The 20,860-nt window shown below is 46.8% G+C and overlaps 1 protein-coding gene across 3 annotated transcripts in view; it reads left to right on the top strand.

Annotated features, from left to right (window-relative positions):
- Window positions 1-20,860, top strand: part of il16 (interleukin 16) — a 215,368-nt gene that overhangs the window by 106,716 nt on the left and 87,792 nt on the right. For all 3 annotated transcript variants that reach the window (XM_087981256.1, XM_087981255.1, XM_087981254.1), the window contains one exon: window positions 12,252-12,374. In XM_087981256.1, the coding sequence (XP_087837382.1) occupies window positions 12,252-12,374 (123 nt within the window). The remainder of the gene's footprint in view (window positions 1-12,251; window positions 12,375-20,860) is intronic.

Here is a 20,860-nt window from a genome sequence, read left to right as displayed (position 1 = left end):
CACTAGTCTGCTTTTTTTTAATTCTTTCTGCCAAAATGGACAACTCTCCAAGTGATGGGAGATGAACAGCTCAGGATAAGATATTCTAGATGATTCTAAATAATTTCAGATGTCTTCATTTATATTGTTCACTCTTCTTTCAAATTTATGTTCCTTCAGCTGCATTTCTTTCTCCTTTCTTTACCAGTTCAGAGGTCACTTTCATCTGACTTTTGATCGTTGTTTTTCAAACTCTCTTACTTGGTTAATTTTATGGTGACAAATCTCTTACTGGCTGCAGTGAGATAAACCAACCTCCTTAAACTGGACACAATTCTGTTCAAATCAACCAGACCAAAGTGAGGAGTGCAGATGCTAGAGATTAGAGTCGAGAGTGTGGCACTGAAAAAGCACAGCAGGTCAGGCAGCATCCGAGGAGCAGGAGAATCGATTTTTCAGGTAAAACCTGATGAAGGGCTTTTGCCCGAAACGTCGATTTTGCTGATCCTCAGATGATGCCTGACCTGCTGTGCTTTTCCAGCAACGCACTGTCGACAATTCTGTTCAAGTTATTCGAGAGTGTGAATAGACTCAATGTGATAAGTGCTAAACGGCTGGATGTCGAGGGATTGAGATCAGTCTTTGTGGGGATTGGGAAGAGTTTCCCCACTATTTGTGAGGCAACCCAGCTCACAGGGAGATGTGTGGTTTCGTCTTGCAAAATCTTCAACTGTGGGAAGTGAGGCTGGATTTAACTTTGTTAATGTTTGCAACTACCATGGGACTCATTTGGCAATCATTCTAACTTAGCCTAATCTAAATTAAATTCCCTCCGTCTGTTCAGCTCCCTTTTTGGCTTAAAATGAAAGTTAGCTATGGTCTTCCCCATATAATAAACACCATTGTGCCTGACTCACATTGTACGGATGGACGTTTGAGCTGTGTGAGGTCAATGAATTAATTTTTGAGTTAAGTTTGCAACTCTGCTTTATTCAGTTAAAAATCACACAACACCAGGCTATAGTCCAACAGGTTTAATCGGAAGCACACTAGCTTTCGGAGCGACGCTCCTTCATCAGGTGATAGTGGAGGGCTCAATCCTAACACAGAATTTATAGCAAAAATTTACAGTGTGATTTAACTGAAATTATACATTGAAACATTGATTGTCTGTTAAGCCTTTCATCTGTTAGAATACAGTGATAGTTTCACTTCTTTCATGTGTAAATCACAAAACCCTTTGTTTTAAAAAGTTGCATTCTCGGGTTAGCTGTTAACAATGGTGATAGCTAGACAATACTTTGAAGGTGTTGGCCCCCTGTGTTCTCTGTCTATGCCATGATGTTTAGATTGATTCTAATCTAAAAAATGAGATAACAGAGTTTTACATAAATTCATGCAGTTTTTGAGCTCAGAGTTCTACATGAATGCATGCAGTTTTTGAGCAAAGTACAATGTAACCCTGCAAGTACAAATTCACCCCACAAAATATATGTGTGCATGTGGGTCTTTGTCTGTCTGTGTGTGTGTCTGTCTGGGGTGGGGATTGTGAGCGTGAGAAAGTGTATGTATGTGTGTGTAGTGAGTGCAGAGTGTCTTAAGTCTGTGAGGGGGTGCGTGTGGGAGTGTGTGTGTCTGTAAGGGTGTGTCTGTGTGTATGTGTCTATAGGAGTGCCTGTGTGAGTGTGGGAGTGTGTGTGTGTAGGACTATCTGTGTGTGTGTATGGTGCTCACACTTCTTTCTCACTTTACTCCTTACGGGGGCTCGAACCCCACTTAAACACAGAATGTAAACACCACTTAAACACAGAGAACTCAAACCCCACTTAAACACAGAGAACTCAAATTTCAATTATACACAGAACTCGAACCCCACTTAAACACAGGAAACCCAAACCCCAGTTAAACATAGAGAGCTCAGAGCTTGAATCTTACTGAAACACATAGAGCTCGAACGGCAGCACAGCACGGAGGACTCGAACCTCACTTAAACCCACCCAAGGGACTCAAACCCTAGTACCACGCAGAGGACTCGTACCTCAGTTACACAACAGGGGATTCAAACCCCAATACAGCGCAGAGGACTCGTACCTCAGTTACACATCAGGGGACTCAAACCCCAATACAGCGCAGAGGACTTGTCCCTCAGTTACACATCAGGGGACTCAAACCCCAATACAGCGCAGAAGACTCGTACCTCAGTTACACAACAGGGGACTCAAACCCCAATACAGCGCAGAGGACTCGTACCTCAGTTACCCACCCAGGGGACTCAAACCCCAATACAGCGCAGAGGACTCGTACCTCAGTTACACAACAGGGGATTCAAACCCCAATACAGCGCAGAGGACTCGTACCTCAGTTACACACCAGGGGACTCAAACCCCAATACAGCGCAGAAGACTCTTACCTCAGTTACACAACAGGGGATTCAAACCCCAATACAGCGCAGAGGACTCGTACCTCAGTTACACATCAGGGGACTCAAACCCCAATACAGCGCAGAAGACTCTTACCTCAGTTACACAACAGGGGATTCAAACCCCAATACAGCGCAGAGGACTCGTACCTCAGTTACACATCAGGGGACTCAAACCCCAATACAGCGCAGAGGACTCGTACCTCAGTTACACACCAGGGGACTCAAACCCCAATACAGTGCAGAGGACTCGTACCTCAAGTACACACCAGGGGACTCAAACCCCAATACAGCGCAGAGGACTCGTACCTCAGTTACACAACAGGGGACTCAAACCCCAATACAGTGCAGAGGACTCGTACCTCAAGTACACACCAGGGGACTCAAACCCCAATACAGTGCAGAGGACTCGTACCTCAGTTACACACTAGGGGACTCAAACCCCAATACAGCGCAGAGGACTCGTACCTCAGTTACACAACAGCAGATTCAAACCCCAATACAGCGCAGAGGACTTGTACCTCAATTACACATCAGGGGACTCAAACCCCAATACAGCGCAGAGGACTTGTCCCTCAATTACCCATCCAGGGGACTTGAACCCCAATACAGCGCAGAGGACTTGTCCCTCAATTACCCACCCAGGGGGCTTGAACCCCAATACAGCGCAGAGGACTCGTACCTCAATTACCCACCCAGGGGGCTTGAACCCCAATACAGCGCAGAGGAGTTGTCCCTCAATTACCCACCCAGGGGACTTGAACCCCAATACAGCGCAGAGGACTTGTCCCTCAATTATCCACCCAGGGGACTTGAACCCCAATACAGCGCAGAGGACGTGTACCTCAATTACCCACCCAGGGGACTTGAACCCCAATACAGCGCAGAGGACTTGTCCCTCAATTACCCACCCAGGGACCTTGAACCCCAATACAGCGCAGAGGACTTGTCCCTCAATTACCCACCCAGGGGACTTGAACCCCAATACAGCGCAGAGGACGCGTACCTCAATGACCCACCCAGGGGGCTTGAACCCCAATACAGCGCAGAGGACTCGTACCTCAATTACCCACCCACGGGGCTTGAACCCCAGTACCACACAGAGGACTCGTAGCTCAATTGCACACCACGGGACTCGAACCCTAGTACCACACCAGGACCTGAACCTCTGCCTGCCAGCGCACTTGCAAAACTGTGTTTCTTGACTGAACTAATTACCATTCGAAGAATCCATAGAATAGAGAGCGATCGAGCGCGGGGACCATCTTTGGCACACTGGAATATCAAAAGGGACCAAGGGATAAAATCTTACCTTGTGGCCTGTCAGGCTCGAGCCACTGATGTTTCGAGCAGCTGCTAACACTGTCCGAGCATAACAATCTGTTTGGATCCTGCCGACTACACCAATATTGTCATCCCATCCCCACCCCACCCCACCCAGACGAAGCAAAACGCTCAGAGACACAATATAGTTTTACCTCCTTCATCTTTATTCCAGGCTCTGGACGGAGACAGAATGATCGTTCATGTGCACAGGGACATGGGTTCTTGGTCTTCTCTTAAGGATTCTTAATGAATTATATCATCACTTTACAGGGAGGATACGGCAACATACATATTGATTGGGTGCCTGTTACAATCAGCGAGTCTCAATAGTAAAGATTAAGCCATCTGCTGTTACACAATGAATAACTGACTTCACATAAGAATATTTTTCAACTTGTTAAACTGACCTTACAAACTGAATGCTTCCAATATTGTTAAATGGCTCTACATAATGAATGCTTTTCCACCTTGTCAACTGATCATCCTTACCTCCAGCACCCCATTGTTAACTGTAAGTTTTTATCTGATCTGAGTCATGCTCAGCTGAACTTCTTGTTTCACAAAAACTCAAAACCTAACTCTTTCCCAACCTATTTATATACCCTATACAGATTTTCACTTCCATCATTGAGCATGCGGATATTTGTGGTGCCTCCTTCTCCTCCAGTGAGTTGTTTAATTGTCCACCCCCATTCACAACTGTATGTGGCAGAACTGCAGATCTTATGTCTGATCTGTTGGTCGCAGGATTGCTTAGCTCTGCCTATCAATTGCTGCTTAGGCTGTTTGGCATGCAGGTAATCCTGCTTGGTAACTTCACCAAGTTTGCATCTCAGTTTTAGATCTGCCTTCTGCTTGGTTTTAGGTCTGCAATCCCAAATTCTGCAGTCGTTCTCAGTTTAGGCACTAGTCTGCTTTTTTTTAATTCTTTCTGCCAAAATGGACAACTCTCCAAGTGATGGGAGATGAACAGCTCAGGATAAGATATTCTAGATGATTCTAAATAATTTCAGATGTCTTCATTTATATTGTTCACTCTTCTTTCAAATTTATGTTCCTTCAGCTGCATTTCTTTCTCCTTTCTTTACCAGTTCAGAGGTCACTTTCATCTGACTTTTGATCGTTGTTTTTCAAACTCTCTTACTTGGTTAATTTTATGGTGACAAATCTCTTACTGGCTGCAGTGAGATAAACCAACCTCCTTAAACTGGACACAATTCTGTTCAAATCAACCAGACCAAAGTGAGGAGTGCAGATGCTAGAGATTAGAGTCGAGAGTGTGGCACTGAAAAAGCACAGCAGGTCAGGCAGCATCCGAGGAGCAGGAGAATCGATTTTTCAGGTAAAACCTGATGAAGGGCTTTTGCCCGAAACGTCGATTTTGCTGATCCTCAGATGATGCCTTACCTGCTGTGCTTTTCCAGCAACGCACTGTCGACAATTCTGTTCAAGTTATTCGAGAGTGTGAATAGACTCAATGTGATAAGTGCTAAACGGCTGGATGTCGAGGGATTGAGATCAGTCTTTGTGGGGATTGGGAAGAGTTTCCCCACTATTTGTGAGGCAACCCAGCTCACAGGGAGATGTGTGGTTTCGTCTTGCAAAATCTTCAACTGTGGGAAGTGAGGCTGGATTTAACTTTGTTAATGTTTGCAACTACCATGGGACTCATTTGGCAATCATTCTAACTTAGCCTAATCTAAATTAAATTCCCTCCGTCTGTTCAGCTCCCTTTTTGGCTTAAAATGAAAGTTAGCTATAGTCTTCCCCATATAATAAACACCATTGTGCCTGACTCACATTGTACGGATGGACGTTTGAGCTGTGTGAGGTCAATGAATTAATTTTTGAGTTAAGTTTGCAACTCTGCTTTATTCAGTTAAAAATCACACAACACCAGGCTATAGTCCAACAGGTTTAATCGGAAGCACACTAGCTTTCGGAGCGACGCTCCTTCATCAGGTGATAGTGGAGGGCTCAATCCTAACACAGAATTTATAGCAAAAATTTACAGTGTGATTTAACTGAAATTATACATTGAAACATTGATTGTCTGTTAAGCCTTTCATCTGTTAGAATACAGTGATAGTTTCACTTCTTTCATGTGTAAATCACAAAACCCTTTGTTTTAAAAAGTTGCATTCTCGGGTTAGCTGTTAACAATGGTGATAGCTAGACAATACTTTGAAGGTGTTGGCCCCCTGTGTTCTCTGTCTATGCCATGATGTTTAGATTGATTCTAATCTAAAAAATGAGATAACAGAGTTTTACATAAATTCATGCAGTTTTTGAGCTCAGAGTTCTACATGAATGCATGCAGTTTTTGAGCAAAGTACAATGTAACCCTGCAAGTACAAATTCACCCCACAAAATATATGTGTGCATGTGGGTCTTTGTCTGTGTGTGTGTGTGTGTCTGCCTGGGGTGGGGATTGTGAGTGTGAGAAAGTGTGTGTGTGTGTGTGCAGTGAGTGCAGAGTGTGTTAAGTCTGTGAGGGAGTGCGTGTGGGAGTGTGTGTGTCTGTAAGGGTGTGCCTGTGTGTATGTGTCTATAGGAGTGCCTGTGTGAGTGTGGGAGTGTGTGTGTGTAGGATTATCTGTGTGTGTGTGTGTAGTGCAATGGTGGTCACCTGTAATGTGACATGAACCCAAGGTCCCGGTTGAGGCCCTCCCTTGTACAGAACTTAGCTATCAGCCTCTGCTCGGCCACTTTCCTCTGCTGCCTGTCCTGAAGTCCACCTTGGAGGATGGTCACCCGAAGGTCTGAGGCTGAATATCCTGGACCACTGAAGTGTTCCCGTTGGGTAAAGTTTTGCTATAAATTCTGTGCGTTAGGATTGAGCCCTCCACTATCACCTGATGAAGGAGCATTGCTCCGAAAGCTAGTGCTTCCAATTAAACCTGTTGGACTATAACCTGGTGTTGTGTGATTTTTAACTTTGTACATCTCAGTCCAACGCTGGCATCTCAAAATCATGACTGCTTTATTCAAGCATCATGTTTATCTTATTGATCCTAATTTTATTCTAAGGAAGAGTCACACCAGACTCAAGACATTAACTCTTGTTTCTCACTCCTCAGGTGCTGCCAGATCTGTGGAGTTTCTCCATCACTTTGTTTTTAATCTAAGTGTATTCCTCCTTGTCACTAGTTCTCCAGCAGCAGAAATACCCTCTGCTGAGTATACAAAATTCCTGAATTTTTACTAGGTCTCCCATAACCTTCTCCTCTTCCAGTAAATATAACCAGTTCTTTTAATTCTCATCAAAACTACATCATGTAATTGAAAAGCAGAATACTGCAAATGTTGGAAATCAGTAATGAAAACAGTGGAAATATTCAGCAGGGCAGGTAGCATCTGTGGTGAGAGAAACAAAATTAACGTTTCAGAGTGATGACCTTTCGTCAGAATTCAGAACTATTACAAACGTGAAATACAAACACACGCGAGGCTTTGCATGTCTCACAGTTTCTGTCGACAGAAGAGTTAATGTTTCAATTTGATTCTCCTTCAGAAACTGAACCTCTGAATTTGCACTTCGGAATTGAGTTCTGAAGAACTCATTTCAGACTTAAAACCTTAAATCTATTCCATTTCTGTTTCCAGATCTCTCTGAAGCTCCACTTCTCTCTCCCTGGATGCTGCCAAACTGCTGAACCTCTCCTGTACTTTCAGCTTTTAGTTCGGAGATTCAGAGTCCACTATAACTTGCTTTTGTAATTAACTTAAGAGATGTAGGTGGTTTTGAGTAACAGTGAATATGATAAGGTCAAATCAAGATCTATCTGCAAAAGAAGTTCTGAAGAAGGGTCACTGAACACAAAGTGTTAACTTTGCTTTCTCTGCACAGATGCTGCCTGACCTGCTGAAGTTTTCCAGCAATTTCTGCTTTTGTGTCTGTTAAAAGGAGTTTTCTAGGAGAGGTTGAATTATAAAGGTGGAGGGGCTAAAAAGAATAGCCATGGGGCAAAAAAGGTAAAAAAAAAAGCAAATGTGCTCATGTCCTTTGAAATTCTTTGAAGAGGTCATTTGTGCTGTAGATAGAGGGAAGCCAGTGGATGTATTATAGATTTCCAGAAGGCGTGAATAAGGTGATCAAAGGTTATTGCAGAAAATAAAATCTCAGGATGTAGGGGATAACATTTTTGAATGGATAGACAATTGGTCAACTATTGGAAGCAGGGGTAAGAATAAGTGGGCTGTTTTCAGTTTGCAGGACGTCACAAGTGGTAATGACTTAGGAGTCAATGCTGGGGCCTCAACTCTTTACAATTGTTATTAATGAGTTGGGTGAAGGGATTGAAGGTTTGGTATCTAAGTTTGCTCAAGACACCAAGATAGATAGGAAAGTGAGATGTAAAAAGGACATAAGAAGCTTAAAAAGGGATCTAGATAGGTTAAATGATGGGGCAACAGTCTGCAAATGGGGTACAATGTGGGAAAATGTGAAATTGTCCATGTTGGCTGAAAGAATAAAAAAGATGCATATTATCTAAATGGTGAGAGGTTAAAGAACTCTGAGATGCAGAGAGATCTTGTCCTAAATCACAAATGATAGCTTGCAGGAAGCTTAATCAGAAAAGCCAGTAGAATGGTATTGCAAGAAGAATTGAACGCAAGATTAAGGAAGTTACACTTGAGTTATAAAGGGTATTGGTGAGATCGCATTGAAGTACTGTGTACAATAATCCTCAAGGCACTTACAGAAAGATGTTAATGCAATGAAAGCAGCTCAGGGGATGTTTACGAAACCAATGCCTGGAATGAGTAGATTGCCTTATGATGAAAGGCTAAACACGTAAGGCCAATCACCCCTGGAGTTTAGAAGAAACATGTAAATCCCGAGGCAACTTGACAGGGTGAATATTGAAAAGATGTTTTATCTCGTGAGAGAATCTCGAACTAAGGGTTATAGTTGAAAAGTAAGGAGTCACCCATTTCAAACAAAAGATAAGGTTTGTTTTCTCTCAGAAGGTTAGAGTCTTTAGGATTCCCTTCGTCAAAAAGCAGAGAATGCAGAATCTTTTTAAGGCAAAGGTTGATAGATTATTCTTCACCAAGAGGATGAGGGATTATTGGGAATGTACAGGAATGTAGAGTTTAAGGTTAGAATCAGATCAGCCATTATCTACATTAATGGTGGAACAGGCTTGAGTGGCAGACTCTTATTTTCACTGAGGGACGTAAGAGCAAGGAACAAGAGGCAAATGAAATGAACAAAGGATAAGGAACAAGGAAAGGGCAACAGAGCTCAGTGAAATTGTTGCACTTAATGGTGATACCAGAAATCTGAAAAGCGTTGCTGCTCCTCAAGCTTACACTAGGCTTCACTGGAATACAGCAGTAGACCAAAGACAGAGATAACAGTGACAGCATGCTGGAGAATTAAAAATAACAGGCTACACAGTACGCTGGGCTGTGTGGTGTCATTTTTCACAGCAGATATGCAACATACCTTTAAGGGACAATCATGACACCATCTCCATACCATGCCATATTCCTTAAGGGCATAAAGCTCTCAACTCCATCTTACTGAGTTGCTTGCAGCATGACATGCTGAAGGGAAGCATGCTGAAACAAAAACAGAAATTGTTGGAAAAGCTCAGTGGGTATGGCAGCAACAGTGGAGAGAAATCAGAGTTAATGTTTCAGGTCCAGTGGCCCTTGTTTCTGATTTACAGCATCTGCAATTCTTGCTTTCAAAAGAATCCTGACTCAAGATTATATAGCCGTGGATCGTAAAACATACAGACAACCAACAAATTGATTACAAATCAAGTTTATATGAGTGCAGATCTCTAACTTAACTTGACAGGAGGCAGATTTATCATCTCCCCACTTAAAGTTCAAACTCTGTCAAGCTCTATCTCCTTGAAAAATATGAAAAAACAAACTTTCAGCCAGTGTCTGAACATAAAAGTTAAGGTACATCAGTTAAAAGACAGGTTATAGGTTTAAAACCTGCAGTTATAGAGCTTCCTACAGGCTTGAAACTAATATCAGTAATTAAAGGATACTGTTAACTAACTACATTTCCCATCAGTTCAGAAAAAAAATATTTTGCGGACTAAAATGTGATTTTCAAATCCAGAGAAGCAGTAATTGGTTGGTTCAGCCATTTTGCTTCCTTCAGCTTGGCCCCAAAGTCGATGTGATGTAATCACTCCTTATATGGTGCAAACTCCCTCTAGTACCTGAAATCTGTTACTTCAGGCCTTTATCTTCAAAAGGCAAGGACCTACTCTCAGCAAGCCTTCTTAAATTGGCTTCAACCATGAAAATCAAAGTAAAATAGAAGCAAAACAAGACTAAATAAATAACACAACAGCAAAGGAAGTTAAAAAAAACAAGCTCTACAGTCTACACTAATAAAACAAAAACCACAGATCTGCAACAAGAAATGTAAGGCAAGCATTTGATTATGGACTGGGCTGTGAGTCAACTACATCCTTTGTAAGCAACTACAGCTTCACTTGACAGATCAAGTCAAAGTCTAACTTGCTATCCATAAGGAGGAGTTTGAATACATCTGGACTTTCTGAAGACAATAAAAAAAGATTCAGAGAAGATCTGGAGAGTACTTGACAGCTCAGGGTGCAAATTAACTTGCAAATTAACAGGTTTTAACTCCTATCATATGGCTAGGACCCTATTGACAACTATGTGGCCAGAGTAACAAAGGGCATGAGTGATTTCTCGGAAAATGAACTTGCAGAGAAGCTAATTCTCTATTCCAGTGAAAGTTTTCTGGAAAGATTTTCTGGGTAAGAAAATAAGGACTATATCATCTATGCCTTGCTGGAAGATGGACCCCAGCATGACGTCAGGGTGGCAAGCAAATATCAATTACAGGCCTGAAATGCAGACTCAGCAATGTGCACTAAACCAGTGATGTATGCCAGGGAAAATTTTGTGTTCCATCTACCCTGACATTTCAACATCTACAAAGCATGTCACAGCAAAAGACATGCATCTGCAGAAAACCAAGCTAGAGCCCAGAACAAAGCCTTAATGCCCACTCAGGTTCTCCAACATCACACTCTGACAGCACGGAAACTCATACAAAGACATCAACAAACTGCACAGCAAACCTTTCAAAGGTGACTAGGCCTTTTGTGTTCTCAACCTCACTCACCACATTGATGAACTAAGATGAGCAGATGTGTTTAAATTCAACAACATCGTATTTACCCAAAAGACAGGTTGACACGCCCTGAAAATCAAAATTGGTACGGGAGCTAGTACCAACATTCTAAAGGATATACACCACAGGACACCTCCAAAAAACTGCCTCATTGCATAGAATGAATCCTTCATTGCACACAGTAGCACAATCACGCTAATATACACATCCAGCTTGAACTCCCAAATTCTCCTATCTCTCCAGATGGGTACCTGATCACCAGACCAGGAGTTGGCAAACCTCTAAAATGTCATATTGATGTTTGACGGATTAATCTTGTTAACTCTGTTTACATGTCTACACAATTATTGAATGAATAACATGAGCCTATCCACAAAGACTATGTTTGTGGTTTATTTTCCTTAGAAAAGGGGATGCTGTGTTATGTCTTGGAGCAGGTATGTGATATTCTTTAAAGGGACATTCTCATGATGTCATCAGTATATCTTACCATGTAACCTAACGGTATAAAGCTCTCAATCTCCATCTTACTGAGCTCTATCCTTTTGTAGCATGACAAGCTGAGACAAATATGCTATAGTATATGCAAATTGCTTGGCTTGACTCCAGACACACAAGTGCCTGTGATTGTAATGTACATCTGTAAATACTAGGAACTAGGAATAAAGGTTCACTGAATTATACAATACCACCTGACTCATGTCTCGCTGACATTATAGGAGCTAACACACAAATATCAGTGTGATTTTTTGAATTCATTCATTGGATGAGGGTATCACTGGCTAGGCCGGCATTTATTGCCCATCCCTAATTGCCCAGAGGTAGATTAAGACTCAACCATATTGCTGTGGGTCTGGAGTCAAACGTAAGGCCAGACCAGGTAAGGATGGCAGTTTCCTTCCCTAATAAGCTAGACAGATTTTTCCAACAATCAATAAAGGTTTCATGATCATCATTAGACTCTTAATTCCAGATTTTTAATGAATTCAAATTCCACCCATCTGCCTTGGTGGGATACAGACCTAGGTCCCCAGAACATTAATAGTATTCGGATTCCTAGGCCAGTAATAATACCCTCAGGTCATTGCCTCCTTGTTTCAGTTTCAGATTAACCGTGCATCTCACCATCTCACATTATGTCATGCGTAAGGGCCGAACAACAAAGCTGTTCAAAACAGTCACCCAGTGGAGAGACCAATGGAGAGTACAGTAATCACTGGCTTTAGGCCACAAATCTGCATTGCCTCTTTCCCATGATGGGCGTTCCCAAGATTTTCTGTGATTTTTTTAAAGATTTCCAGGATTGTGTATAATATGTTAATTAGCTAGTTTTAAACATTTGGCTCTCAGATACAATGCTTATGGCTTTCCCTGTAATTCCAGCAATTTACAGAATGCAAAGAGAATGAGTCCCCACAGAAATGTAGTCCAGTGTCAGACTTGACCCCAGAGGAATATCAGGAAATTTCATGGAAACGTGAAGCCTACGAGGAGATCATCTCACAGGTACGTACTAAGGCAAGACATCAGGCTAACTGTTAGACATTCTCCCTGGCTGTATTGTAGGGGGAGTCAGGGCTGAAACTGAGCTTTGACACAGAAAGCAACTGTGGTGGATCCATTGCCCAGCATAAAACAGCCCCCATACTCACCATCATTACACACCTGCCTCCCGTACTCCACCATCATTACACCCCTGCCTCCCATACCCCACCATCATACCACACCTGCCTCCCAAACCCCACCATCATCACACACCTGTCTCCCAAACCCCACCATCATCACACACCTGCCTCCCGTACCCCACCATCATCACACACCTGCCTCCCGTACTCCCCCAAAATACAACTACCTCCCGTACAGCCCCACCATCATTACACACTTGCCTCCCATACCCACCATCATTACACACCTGCCTCCCGTACCCCACCATCATTACACACTTGCCTCCCAAACCCCACCATCATCACACACCTGCCTCCCGTACCCCACCATCATCACACACCTGCCTCCCGTACTCCCCCAAAATACAACTACCTCCCGTACAGCCCCACCATCATTACACACTTGCCTCCCATACCCACCATCATTACACACCTGCCTCCCGTACCCCACCATCATTACACACTTGCCTCCCAAACCCCACCATCATCACACACCTGCCTCCCGTATGCCCCCAAAATACAACTACTTCCCGTACAGCCCCACCATCATTACACACCTGCCTCCCGTACCCCACCATTATTACACACCTGCCTCCCATACTCCACCATCATTACACACCTGCCTCCCGTACCCCACCATCCTTACACACCTGCCCCCCGTACCCCACTATCATTACACACCTGCCTCCAATACCCCACCATCATTACACACCTGCCTCCCGTACCCCACCATTATTACACACCTGCCTCCCATACTCCACCATCATTACACACCTGCCTCCCATACCCCACCATCATTACACACCTGCCTCCCATACCCCACCATCTTTACACAACTGCCTCCTGTCCTCCCCCAAAATACAACTACCTCCCGTACAACCCCACCATCATTACACACCTGCCTCCCGTACACCCCTAAAATACAACTACCTCCCGTACACTCCCACCATCATTACACACCTGCCTCCCGTACCCCACCATTATTACACACCTGCCTCCCGTACCCCACCATCATACCACACCTGCCTCCCGTACCCCACCATCATTACACACCCACCTCCCATACCCACCATCATTACACACCTGCCTCCCATACCCCACCATCATTACACACCTGCCTCCCGTACTCCCCCAAAATACAACTATCTCCCGTACACCCCCACCATCATCACACACCTGCCTCCCGTACCCCACCATCATTACACACCTGCCTCCCATACCCCACCATCATTACACACCTGCCTCCCACACTGCACCATCATTACACACAAGTTCAGGCAGCATCCAAGGAGCTACGAAATCGACATTTCGGGCAAAGGCCCTTCATCAGGATGGTGGGGTACGGGAGGAAGGTGTGTAATGATGGTGGGGTATGGGAGGCAGGTGCTTGATGATGGTGGGGGTGTACGGGAGGTAGTTGTATTTTAGGGGTGTACGGGAGGCAGGTGTGTAATGATGGTGGGGTATGGGAGGCAGGTGTGTAATGATGGTGGGGTATGGGAGGCAGGTGTGTAATGATGATGGGGTACGGGAGGCCGGTGTGTAATGATGGTGGGGTATGGGAGGCAGGTGTGTAATGATGATGGGGTACGGGAGGCCGGTGTGTAATGATGTAAAACAATGACTGCAGATGCTAGAAACCAGATTCTGGATTAGTGGTGCTGGAAGAGCACAGCAGTCGAAGGGCTTTTGCCCGAAACGTCGATTTTGCTGCTCCTCAGATGCTGCCTGAACTGCTGTGCTCTTCCAGCATCACTAATCCAGAATCTGGTTTCCAGCATCTGCAGTCATTGTTTTTACATCATTACACACCTGCCTCCCATACCCCACCATCAATACACACCTGCCTCCCATACCCCACCATCATTACACACCTGCCTCCCATACCCCACCATTCTTACACACCTGCCTCCCGTACCCCACTATCATTACACACCTACCTCCCACACTGCACCATCATTACACACCTGCCTCCCGTACCCCACCATCCTTACACACCTGCCTCCCGTACACCCCTAAAATACAACTACCTCCTGTACACTCCCACCATCATAACACATCTGCCTCCCATACCCACCATCATTACACACCTGCCTCCCGTACCCCACCATCATTACATCCTGTACCCCACCATCATTACACACCTGCCTCCCGTATACCCCCACCATAATTACACACCTGCCTCCCATACCCACCATCATTACAAACCTGCCTCCCAAACCCCACCATCATTACACACCTGCCACCCATACACCACCATCATTACACACCTGCCTCCCATAGCCCACCATCATTACACACCTGCCTCCCATACCCCACCATCATTACACACCTGCCTCCCGTACCCCACCATCATTACACACCTGCCACCCATACCCCACATCATTACACACCTGCCTCCCAAACCCCATCATCATTACACACCTGCCTCCCAAACCCCACCATCATTACACACCTGCCTCCCATACAACACCATCATTACACACCTGCCTCCAATACACCACCATCATTACACACCTGCCTCCCATACCCCACCATCATTACACACCTGCCTCCCATACCCCACATCATTACACACCTGCCTCCCATACCCCACCATCATTACACACCTGCCTCCCATACCCCACCATCATTTCCCACCTGCCTCCCATACCCCACCATCATTACACACCTGCCTCCCACACCGCACCATCATTACACACCTGCCTCCCATACCCCACCATCATTACACACCTGCCTCCTGTACACCCCTAAAATACAACTACCTCCCGTACACTCCCACCATCATAACACACCTGCCTCCCATACCCACCATCATTACACATCTGCCTCCCGTACCCCACCATCATTACACACCTGCCTCCCATACCCCACCATCATTACATCCTGTAGCCCACCATAATTACACACCTGCCTCCCATACCCACCATAATTACACACCTGCCTCCTAAACCCCACCATCATTACACACCTGCCTCCCAAACCCCACCATCATTACACACCTGCCACCCATACACCACCATCATTACACACCTGCCTCCCGTACCACACCATCATTACACACCTGCCTCCCGTACCAAACCATCATTACACACCTGCTTCCTGTATCCCACCATCAATACACACCTGCCTCCCATATCCCACCATCATTACACAACTGCCTCCCAAACTCCATCATCATTACACAACTGCCGTCCGTACCCCACCATCATTACACACCTGCCTCCCATATCCCACCATCATTACACACCTGCCTCCCAAACTCCTTCATCATTACACAAAGCCTCCCGTACTCCACCATCATTACATACTTGCCTCCTGTACTCCACCATCACTACACACCTGCCGCCCGTACCCCAACATCATTACACATCTGCCTCCCAAACAACCTTAATCATTACACACCTGCCTCCCGTACTCCACCATCATTACACACCTGCCTCCCGTACCCCACCATCATTACACACCTGCCTCCTGTACACCTCTAAAATACAACTACCTCCCATACACCGCCACCATCATTACACACCTGCCTCCCGTACCACACCATCATTACACACCTGCCTCCCGTACCCCACCATCATTACCTACCTGCCTCCCGTACCCCACCATCATTACAAACCTGCCTCCCGTACTCCACCATCATTACACACCTGCCTCCCGTACCCCACTATCATTACACACCTGCCTCCCGTACTCCACCATCATTACACAACTGCCGTCCGTACCCCAACATCATTACACACCTGCTTCCCGTACCCCCTAAAATACAACTACCTCCTGTACACCCCCACCATCATTACACACCTGCCTCCCATACCCCACATCATTACACACCTGCCTCCCAAACCCCATCATCATTACACATCTGCCTCCCATACACCACCATCATTACACACCTGCCTCCCGTACCACATCATCATTACACACCTGCCTCCCGTACTCCACCACCATTACACACCTGCCTCCCATACCCACCATCATTACACACCTGGCTCCCATACCCACCATCATTACACACCTGCCTCCCAAACCCCACCATCATTACACACCTGCTTCCCGTACCCCCCTAAAATACAACTACCTCCTGTACAACCCCACCATCATTACACACCTACCTCCCATACCCCATCATCATTACACACCTGCCTCCCGTACTCCACCATCATTACACACTTGCCTCCCATAGCCCACCATCATTACACACCTGCCTCCTGTACTACACCATCATTAGACACCTGCCTCCCATACCCCACCATCATTACACACCTGCCTCCCGTACTCCACCATCATTACATACCTGCCTCCTGTACTCCACCATCATTACACACCTGCCACCCGTACCCCACCATCATTACACACCAGCTTCACGTACCCCCCTAAAATACAACTACCTCCCGTACACCCCCAGCATCATTGCACACCTGCCTCCCGTACCCCATCATCATTACACACCTGCCTCCCGTACTCCACCATCATTACACACCTGCTTCCCGTACCCCCCTAAAATACAACTACCTCCTGTACAACCCCACCATCATTACACACCTGCCTCCCGTACTCCACCATCATTACACACTTGCCTCCCATAGCCCACCATCATTACACACCTGCCTCCTGTACTACACCATCATTAGACACCTGCCTCCCATACCCCACCATCATTACACACCTGCCTCCCGTACTCCACCATCATTACATACCTGCCTCCTGTACTCCACCATCATTACACACCTGCCACCCGTACCCCACCATCATTACACACCAGCTTCACGTACCCCCCTAAAATACAACTACCTCCCATACACCGCCACCATCATTACACACCTGCCTCCCATACCCACCATCATTACACACCTGCCTCCCATAGCCCACCATCATTACACACCTGCCTCCCGTACCCCACCATCATTACACACCTGCCTCCCGTACCCCACCATCATTACATACCTGCCTCCCGTACCCCACCATCATTACAAACCTGCCTCCCGTACCCCACCATCATTACATACCTGCCTCCCGTACCCCACCATCATTACACACCTGCCTCCCGTACCCCACTATCATTACACACCTGCCTCCCGTACTCCGCTATCATTACACCTGCCGACCGTACCCCACCATCATTACACACCTGCTTCCAGTACCCCCCTAAAATACAACTACCTCCTGTACACCCCCACCATCATTACACACCTGCCTCCCATACCCACCATAATTACACACCTGCCTCCCAAACCCCACCATCATTACACACCTGCCTCCCATACCCCACCATCCTTATACACCTGCCTCCCGTACCCCACCATCATTACACACCTACCTCCCACAACGCTCCATCATTACACACCTGCCTCCCGTACTCCACCATCATTACATACCTGCCTCCCGCACCCCACCATCATTACAAACCTGCCTCCCGTACTCCACCATCATTACACACCTGCCTCCCGTACCCCACTATCATTACACACCTGCCTCCCATACTCCGCTATCATTACACCTGCCGACCGTACCCCCACTATCATTACACACCTGCTTCCAGTACCCCCCTAAAATACAACTATCTCCTGTACACCCCCACCATAATTACACATCTGCCTCCCATACCCACAATAATTACACACCTGCCTCCCATACCCACCATCATTACACACCTGCCTCCCAAACCCCACCATCATTACACACCTGCCTCCCATACCCCATCATCCTTATACACCTGCCTCCCGTACCCCACCATCATTACACACCTGCCTCCCACACCGCACCATCATTACACACCTGCCTCCCATAGCCCACCATCATTACACACCTGCCTCCCGTACCACACCATCATTACACACCTGCCTCCCGTATCACACCATCATTACACACCTGCCTCCCATAATCCACCATCATTACACACCTGCCTACCGTACCCCACCATCATACCACACCTACCTCCCAAACCCCATCATCATTACACACCTGCCTCCCATACACCACCATCATTACACACCTGCCTCCCGTACTCCACCATCATTACATACCTGCCTCCCGTACTCCACCATCATTACATACCTGCCTCCCGTACTCCACCATCATTACACACCTGCCGCCCATACCCCACCATCAATACACTCCTGCTTCCCGTACCCCCCTAAAATACAACTACCTCCCGTATACCCCCACCATCATTACACACCTGCCTCCCGTACCCCATCATCATTACACACCTGCCTCCCGTACTGCACCATCATTACACACCTGCCTCCCATACCCCACCATCATTACACACCTGCCTCCCGTACCCCACCATCATTACACACCTGCCTCCCATACACCACCATCATTACACACCTGCCTCCCATAGCCCACCATCATTACACACCTGCCTCCCAAACCCCACCATCGTTACACACCTGCCTCCCAAAACCCACCATCATTACACACCTGCCTCCCATACACCACCATCATTACACACCTGCCTCCCAAACCCCACCATCATAATACACCAGCCTCCCGTACCCCACCATCATTACACACCTGCCTCCCATAGCCCACTATCATTACACACCTGCCTCCCAAACCCCACCATCATTACACACCTGCCTCCCAAACCCCACCATCATTACACACCTGCCTCCCATACACCACCATCATTACACACCTGCCTCCCATAGCCCACCATCATTACACACCTGCCTCCCAAACCCCACCATCATTTACACACCTGCTTCCCAAACCCCACCATCATTACACACCTGCCTCCCATACACCACCATCATTACACACCTGCCTCCCATAGCCCATCATCATTACACACCTGCCTCCCGTACTCCACCATCATTACACACCTGCCTCCCATACCCACCATCATTACACACCTGCCTCCCATACACCACCATCATTACACACCTGCCTCCCAAACCCCACCATCATTACACACCTGCCTCCCATACACCACCATCATTACACACCTGGTTCCCATAGCCCACCATCATTATACACCTGCCTCCTGTACCCCACCATCATTACACACCTGCCTCCCATAGCCCACCATCATTACACACCTGCCTCCCGTACCACACCATCATTACACACCTGCCTCCCGTACCCCACCATCATTACACACCTGCCTCCCATAGCCCACCATCATTACATTCCTTCCTCCCGTACCACACCATCATTACACACCTGCCTCCCATAGCCCACCATCATTACACCCCTGCCTCCCATACCCAACCATCATACCACACCTGCCTGCCATACACCACCATCGTTACACACCTGCCTCCCAAACCCCATCATCATTACACACCTGCCTCCCATACCCCACCATCATTACACACCTGCCTCCCGTACTCCACCATCATTACACACCTGCCGCCCGTACCCCACCATCATTGCACACCTGCTTCCCGTACCCGCCTAAAATACAACTACCTCCCGTACACCCCCACCATCATTACACACCTGCCTCCCGTACCCCATCATCATTACACACCTGCCTCCCATACTCCACCATCATTACAAACCTGCCTCCCATACCCCATCATCATTACACACCTGCCTCCCAAACCCCACCATCATTACACACCTGCCTCCCATACACCACCATCATTACACACCTGCCTCCCATAGCCCATCATCATTACACACCTGCCTCCCGTACTCCACTATCATTACACACCTGCCTCCCAAACCCCACCATCATTACACACCTGCCTCCCATAGCCCACCATCATTACATACCTTCCTCCCGTACCACACCATCATTACACACCTGCCTCCCATACTCCACCATCATTACACCCCTGCCTCCCATACCCCACCATCATACCACACCTGCCTGCCATACACCACCATCGTTACACACCTGCCTCCCAAACCCCACCATCATTACACACCTGCCTCGCATACCCCACCATCATTACACACCTGCCTCCCGTACTCCACCATCATTACACACCTGCCGCCCGTACCCCACCATCATTACACACCTGCTTCCCGTACCCGCCTAAAATACAACTACCTCCCGTATGCCCCCACCATCATTACACACCTGCCTCCCGTACCCCATCATCATTACACACCTGCCTCCCGTACTCCACCATCATTACACACCTGCCTCCCATACCCACCATCATTACACACCTGCCTCCCGTACCCCACCATCATTACACACCTGCTTCCCGTACCCCACCATCATTACACACCTGCCTCCCGTACACCCCTAAAATACAACTACCTCCCGTACACCGCCACCATCATTACACACCTGCCTCCCATACCCACCATCATTACACACCTGCCTCCCGTACACCACCATCATTACACACCTGCCTC

This window comes from Chiloscyllium plagiosum, unplaced genomic scaffold, assembly GCF_037043375.1.
Source record: "Chiloscyllium plagiosum isolate Xiang-an unplaced genomic scaffold, Cpla_swu_hap1 HiC_scaffold_39, whole genome shotgun sequence".
Lineage (NCBI taxonomy): Eukaryota > Metazoa > Chordata > Chondrichthyes > Orectolobiformes > Hemiscylliidae > Chiloscyllium > Chiloscyllium plagiosum.
Note: the sequence above shows the minus strand (reverse complement) of the source record. Positions and strands in the feature narration are given on the sequence as shown.